Raw genomic sequence first — 7500 nt, forward strand, 5'->3', positions numbered from 1 at the left:
TTAAACGACAGGGGGGAATTTGTTCATTTTAATTTCTTGCTTGTTTTGTTTATTTAAATGTGGAACATGAATTGCACCATTCAAGTCCGGAGTGTTGGTGCTTTCAAGACAACTGGGAACTCTGGGGGGGAAAAAAATAGGTCAAATCGTGCCGTCAGTGAAAGCCTCAGAAAGCTCTAGAAAGATGCCTGAGTTTCCCACTTGGAATTCACAAGAGTTGGATGACCGTTACATTTTTTTTTTTTTTATCGAATTCAGAGCTAGTTTTTTTCACAGTTCTCAGTTGTCTTGAACACACTGAAGTCAGACGTCAGAGATTTGCGAGTTCCCAGTTGTTTTGAATGCGGCATGAGTACTGAATTTGATAGGTTTATTGATCCCCTCACCACTCTGGAAGTCACCCTCTGAGTTTTGTCAGCAACACGTGACAACAGAGGGCCTTCTGAGAGAGTTGGTGGGGGGCAAGGCGCTGGTTTGGGATTCACAAAGAGAGACAGAGTAGGAAGAGGAGAGTGCCTGCAGAACTTCCCTGTTTGGCTCCACCCCTCTCATGTCTGGTGGTTTTTGATTGGACAAACTAACCTCTCCACAGACAGAGAGGGTTGGTGTCTAGATGGTGCCTGCATGTCAACTTGCACTAATATGGATGTTTGTGTTTGTTTGTTTTGTTTGTGTTTGCATCCTTTGCAGTGTTGTTTACCAGGATGGATTTTATGGTGCAGATATTTATGTAAGTATTAATTACCAGTGAATGACGTAGAGGACCGTAACAGAGATAGATGTGTTTCTACTTACCACTCAGGACACATGACATTCACATGCGCCTGTATTCATGTTGGTTGGTTGTATGCAGAGCCATATATTTAGAGAGTTGCAGAGCCATATATTTAGAGAGTTGCAGAGCCATATATTTAGAGAGTTGCAGAGCCAGGTATTTAGAGAGTTGCAGAGCCATATATTTAGAGAGTTGCAGAGCCAGATATTTAGAGAGTTGCAGAGCCATATATTTAGAGAGTTGCAGAGCCATATATTTAGAGAGTTGCAGAGCCATATATTTAGAGAGTTGCAGAGCCAGATATTTAGAGAGTTGCAGAGCCATATATTTAGAGAGTTGCAGAGCCAGATATTTAGAGAGTTGCAGAGCCATATATTTAGAGAGTTACAGAGCCATATATTTAGAGAGTTGCAGAGCCAGGTATTTAGAGAGTTGCAGAGCCAGGTATTTAGAGAGTTGCAGAGCCATATATTTAGAGAGTTGCAGAGCCAGGTATTTAGAGAGTTGCAGAGCCATATATTTAGAGAGTTGCAGAGCCATATATTTAGAGAGTTGCAGAGCCAGGTATTTAAGGAGATGCAGAGCCATATATTTAGAGAGTTGCAGAGCCAGGTATTTAGAGAGTTGTAGAGCCATGTATTTAGAGAGATGCAGAGCCATATATTTAGAGAGTTGCAGAGCCAGGTATTTAGAGAGTTGTAGAGCCATGTATTTAGAGAGATGCAGAGCCATATATTTAGAGAGTTGCAGAGCCATGTATTTAGAGTGTTGCTGAGCCACATATTTAGAGAGTTGCAGAGCCATATATTTAGAGTTGCTGAGCCACATATTTAGAGAGTTGCAGAGCCACGTATTTAGAGTGTTGCTGAGCCACATATTTAGAGAGTTGCAGAGCCTGGCATTTAGAGTTGCTGAGCCACATATTTAGAGAGTTGTAGAGCCATATATTTAGAGAGTTGTAGAGCCAGGTATTTAGAGAGTTGCAGAGCCATATATTTAGAGAGTTGTAGAGCCAGGTATTTAGAGAGTTGTAGAGCCATATATTTAGAGAGTTGTAGAGCCAGGTATTTAGAGAGTTGTAGAGCCAGGTATTTAGAGAGTTGCTGAGCCACATATTTAGAGAGTTGCAGAGCCATATATTTAGAGTTGCTGAGCCACATATTTAGAGAGTTGCAGAGCCAGGTATTTAGAGAGTTGCAGAGCCAGGCATTTAGAGAGTTGCAGAGCCAGATATTTAGAGAGTTGCAGAGCCAGGTATTTAGAGAGTTGCAGAGCCATGTATTTAGAGAGATGCAGAGCCATATATTTAGAGAGTTGCAGAGCCAGGTATTTAGAGAGTTGCAGAGCCATGTATTTAGAGAGATGCAGAGCCATATATTTAGAGAGTTGCAGAGCCATATATTTAGAGAGTTGCAGAGCCATATATTTAGAGAGTTGCAGAGCCATGTATTTAGAGAGTTGTAGAGCCATATATTTAGAGAGTTGCAGAGCCAGGTATTTAGAGAGTTGCAGAGCCATATATTTAGAGAGTTGCAGAGCCAGGTATTTAGAGAGTTGCAGAGCCATGTATTTAGAGAGATGCAGAGCCATATATTTAGAGAGTTGCAGAGCCTGGCATTTAGAGAGTTGCAGAGCCATATATTTAGAGAGTTGCAGAGTCATATATTTAGAGAGTTGCAGAGTCAGGTATTTAGAGAGTTGCAGAGTCAGGTATTTAGAGAGTTGCAGAGCCATATATTTAGAGAGTTGCAGAGCCATATATTTAGAGAGTTGCAGAGTCAGGTATTTAGAGAGTTGCAGAGCCATATATTTAGAGAGTTGCAGAGCCAGGTATTTAGAGAGTTGCAGAGCCATATATTTAGAGAGTTGCAGAGTCAGGTATTTAGAGAGTTGCAGAGCCATATATTTAGAGAGTTGCAGAGCCATATATTTAGAGAGTTGCAGAGGCAGGTATTTAGAGAGTTGCAGAGCCATATATTTAGAGAGTTGTAGAGCCAGGTATTTAGAGAGTTGTAGAGCCATATATTTAGAGAGTTGTAGAGCCAGGTATTTAGAGAGTTGTAGAGCCAGGTATTTAGAGAGTTGCTGAGCCACATATTTAGAGAGTTGCAGAGCCATTTAGAGTGTTGCTGAGCCACATATTTAGAGAGTTGCAGAGCCATATATTTAGAGTTGCTGAGCCACATATTTAGAGAGTTGCAGAGCCATGTATTTAGAGTGTTGCTGAGCCACATATTTAGAGAGTTGCAGAGCCTGGCATTTAGAGTTGCTGAGCCACATATTTAGAGAGTTGTAGAGCCAGGTATTTAGAGAGTTGTAGAGCCAGGTATTTAGAGAGTTGCTGAGCCACATATTTAGAGAGTTGCAGAGCCATATATTTAGAGTTGCTGAGCCACATATTTAGAGAGTTGCAGAGCCAGGTATTTAGAGAGTTGCAGAGCCAGGCATTTAGAGAGTTGCAGAGCCAGATATTTAGAGAGTTGCAGAGCCAGGTATTTAGAGAGTTGCAGAGCCATGTATTTAGAGAGATGCAGAGCCAGGTATTTAGAGAGTTGCAGAGCCAGGTATTTAGAGAGTTGCAGAGCCATGTATTTAGAGAGATGCAGAGCCATATATTTAGAGAGTTGCAGAGCCATATATTTAGAGAGTTGCAGAGCCATATATTTAGAGAGTTGCAGAGCCATGTATTTAGAGAGTTGTAGAGCCATATATTTAGAGAGTTGCAGAGCCAGGTATTTAGAGAGTTGCAGAGCCATATATTTAGAGAGTTGCAGAGCCAGGTATTTAGAGAGTTGCAGAGCCATGTATTTAGAGAGATGCAGAGCCATATATTTAGAGAGTTGCAGAGCCTGGCATTTAGAGAGTTGCAGAGCCATATATTTAGAGAGTTGCAGAGTCATATATTTAGAGAGTTGCAGAGTCAGGTATTTAGAGAGTTGCAGAGCCATATATTTAGAGAGTTGCAGAGCCATATATTTAGAGAGTTGCAGAGTCAGGTATTTAGAGAGTTGCAGAGCCATATATTTAGAGAGTTGCAGAGCCAGGTATTTAGAGAGTTGCAGAGCCATATATTTAGAGAGTTGCAGAGTCAGGTATTTAGAGAGTTGCAGAGCCATATATTTAGAGAGTTGCAGAGCCATATATTTAGAGAGTTGCAGAGGCAGGTATTTAGAGAGTTGCTGAGCCATATATTTAGAGAGTTGCAGAGTCAGGTATTTAGAGAGTTGCAGAGCCATATATTTAGAGAGTTGCAGAGTCATATATTTAGAGAGTTGCAGAGCCATATATTTAGAGAGTTGCAGAGCCATATATTTAGAGAGTTGCAGAGCCATGTATTTAGAGAGTTGTAGAGCCATGTATTTAGAGAGTTACAGAGCCATATATTTAGAGAGTTGCTGAGCCAGGTATTTAGAGAGTTGCAGAGTCAGGTATTTAGAGAGTCGCTGAGCCAGGTATTTAGAGAGTCGCAGAGCCATATATTTAGAGAGTTGCTGAGCCATATATTTAGAGAGTTGCAGAGCCAGGTATTTAGAGAGTTGCAGAGCCATATATTTAGAGAGTTGCAGAGCCAGGTATTTAGAGAGTTGCAGAGCCATATATTTAGAGAGTTGCTGAGCCAGGTATTTAGAGAGTTGCTGAGCCATATATTTAGAGAGTTGCTGAGCCATATATTTAGAGAGTTGCTGAGCCATATATTTAGAGAGTTGCAGAGTCAGGTATTTAGAGAGTTGCTGAGCCAGGTATTTAGAGAGTTGCAGAGCCAGGTATTTAGAGAGCTGGGAATTTGAGGTTTCTGCATTATGATGCTTTAATGAATAATCTATCGCTCCCCAGCAACATTACGTGGGGGATATTTAAACTGTGCTATGTAACTGAATGTCTAATTAGAACAATATTCAACATTGCAAAAGTTGGCCCAACTCTAAAATGTCATATATGGTTTGGTTTGGTTGAATGTAGACAGCTCAATGTAATGTGAAACACACCCAGCCATACCAATGTCTATAGACCTACATCAGCTCAATGTAATGTAAACACACCCAGCCATACCAATGTCTATAGACCTACATCAGCTCAATGTAATGTAAACACACCCAGCCATACCAATGTCTATAGGCCTACATCAGCTCAATGTAATGTAACCACACCCAGCCATACCAATGTCTATAGACATACATCAGCTCAATGTAATGTAACCACACCCAGCCATACCAATGTCTATAGGCCTACATCAGCTCAATGTAATGTAACCACACCCAGCCATACCAATGTCTATAGACCTACATCAGCTCAATGTAATGTAAACACACCCAGCCATACCAATGTCTATAGGCCTACATCAGCTCAATGTAATGTAACCACACCCAGCCATACCAATGTCTATAGACCTACATCAGCTCAATGTAATGTAACCACACCCAGCCATACCAATGTCTATAGACCTACATCAGCTCAATGTAATGTAAACACACCCAGCCATACCAATGTCTAGACCTACATCAGCTCAATGTAATGTAAACACACCCAGCCATACCAATGTCTATACACCTACATCAGCTCAATGTAATGTAACCACACCCAGCCATACCAATGTCTATAGGCCTACATCAGCTCAATGTAATGTAACCACACCCAGCCATACCAATGTCTATAGGCCTACATCAGCTCAATGTAATGTAACCACACCCAGCCATACCAATGTCTATAGGCCTACATCAGCTCAATGTAATGTAACCACACCCAGCCATACCAATGTCTATAGGCCTACATCAGCTCAATGTAATGTAACCACACCCAGCCATATCAATGTTGTTACGAATCCCTTTTGGCCCGACAGTCTAGGGGGGATGGTAATGAGACCCGTAACATAACTCATGCAAATTATTATTGTGACAAAGTAAAAGTGTGCACGAAATAACCACGACAACAGAAATCTACCGTCAAACTCTAGGTTTATTTATAAACACACGGTAATGGGGGGAGCAGGAAAAGGGGCTGAGCTGGACCCAAGGAAAGAAACAATAAGTATTCAAAAACACCCCTAAGCTAGACTAGCCTACTTTAACAACAGCTAACTAACTAACCAAAAATACAGTGGGTGGTCCGCCCAGTTCTAACTAGTGTATTTAACAAAGTTCACCTACGGGTAGTGTATGCCCATGGGCGACTTGTCTTGGTTTCCCCCTTTTCCCACCAGCAACACACAAACACCATAACCAAAAACAATACTCACAGGTGATGACAAAGTGCTATGAGGTGCTTAAACAAAAGAGAGGTTAAGACACAAAGCGAGAGTGAAACACAGAGACCTACAGACATGGCATTTACAGAGAGATTGAGCTAGAGATTGAGCTAGAGATTGCTCCAGAGCAAACAAATGATGGGGTTTTTAAACCATGGGGAAGGAACTGTGATAGGGTAGGAAATAGGAGGAGGTGTGTCTTCTGATTGATGATTGATTGTTGACTGATTGGGGAGTGATGATTTTCACCTGTGAGGGGAGAAGGAGAGAAAAGAAACACACACGATACCTGTATCCGTAACACTCCCACCCTTAAAAGAGCAACCCTAGGGGTTGCGACTACAGTATTTCAATGAATACTCACAACAAAGCAACAACCTTGCAAAACATACAGAAATCATTTTCACACACGAGACAAAGCATCTGCCAACACATTATCAGAACCCTTTTTGTGGCGGATCTCCAAATTATAATTTTGTACAATCAGCGCCCAACGCATAAGGCGCTGGTTCTGGTTGTACATTCGTTGGAGAAAAACTAAGGGGTTATGGTCAGTATATACAATCACGGGTAGGGCACTGGAACCAATATATACTTCAAAGTATTGCAGAGCCAACAACAAAGCAAGAGCTTCTTGTTCTATTGTCGCATAGTTTGTTTGACATTTATTAAATTTACGTGAAAAATAACAAACGGGATGATCCACTCCACTCTTGTCCTGCTGCAGTAGAACAGCACCAGCACCTCTGGCACTAGCATCTACCTCAAGTTTGAACGTTCTTTGATTCTTTCCTGGGCTGTTTGTCATAGGTGATCAGCTTCTCAGAGGTATCACACAATCCATCCTCTTGATCAACCTCTTTGAACAGAACAGTGTTCGACAAATCTATCTCGTCACCCTCTTGTCGTGCCTGAGCACGAGTGACAGCACAAGCGGGGAACACATGTGGATAACTCTGTGCCAGCTCATTAGAGAGAGAGTGGTCACTTTTATCCAATACTTCCAATACGGGTACTACCTTTCCTCCGGCAATATCGTTACCCATTATAAAGGTCACACCTTTCACTGGCAACATAGGGCGTACCCCCACTCTGAATATTCCACTGATTAACTCAGAGTGTACTTTCACAAAGTGCAATGGCACTGGGACAAAACCCATTTCAATACCCTGCACTAACACACTGGAACCACAGTATGTATCGTCAGATAAGGGCAACACATCTGACAATATAAACGACTGCGCCGCACCAGTATCTCTAAGGATTTTAACCGGTCGCTGAGACGCTTCGTCATTCGTTAGGGACACAAACCCCTCGAAAATGAATGGTTCATAACTGCGGTCGGGGACTGAGACTTTCAAACTACAGTTACCCTGAGGCACCTGTTTTGTTGCAGACCTCACAACCGTACGAATTAGAGCAACACCTGTTGGTGGCTTGGCACGAAGAGGCATACCTTGTTTGCGTTTAAGCAGGAAGCAAT

General features: G+C 41.9%; 1 protein-coding gene across 1 annotated transcript in view; it reads left to right on the plus strand.

The window, feature by feature from the left end:
- The window catches only part of LOC135567520 (RNA binding protein fox-1 homolog 1), a gene marked incomplete at both ends in the record, with an annotated part of 39264 nt that overhangs the window by 27491 nt on the left and 4273 nt on the right, over positions 1-7500 (plus strand). The window contains one exon of the mRNA XM_065014883.1: positions 691-730. Coding sequence (XP_064870955.1) covers positions 691-730 — 40 coding nt within the window. The remainder of the gene's footprint in view (positions 1-690; positions 731-7500) is intronic.

The sequence above is a fragment of the Oncorhynchus nerka genome, unplaced genomic scaffold, assembly GCF_034236695.1.
Source record: "Oncorhynchus nerka isolate Pitt River unplaced genomic scaffold, Oner_Uvic_2.0 unplaced_scaffold_1961, whole genome shotgun sequence".
Classification (NCBI taxonomy): Eukaryota; Metazoa; Chordata; class Actinopteri; order Salmoniformes; family Salmonidae; genus Oncorhynchus; species Oncorhynchus nerka.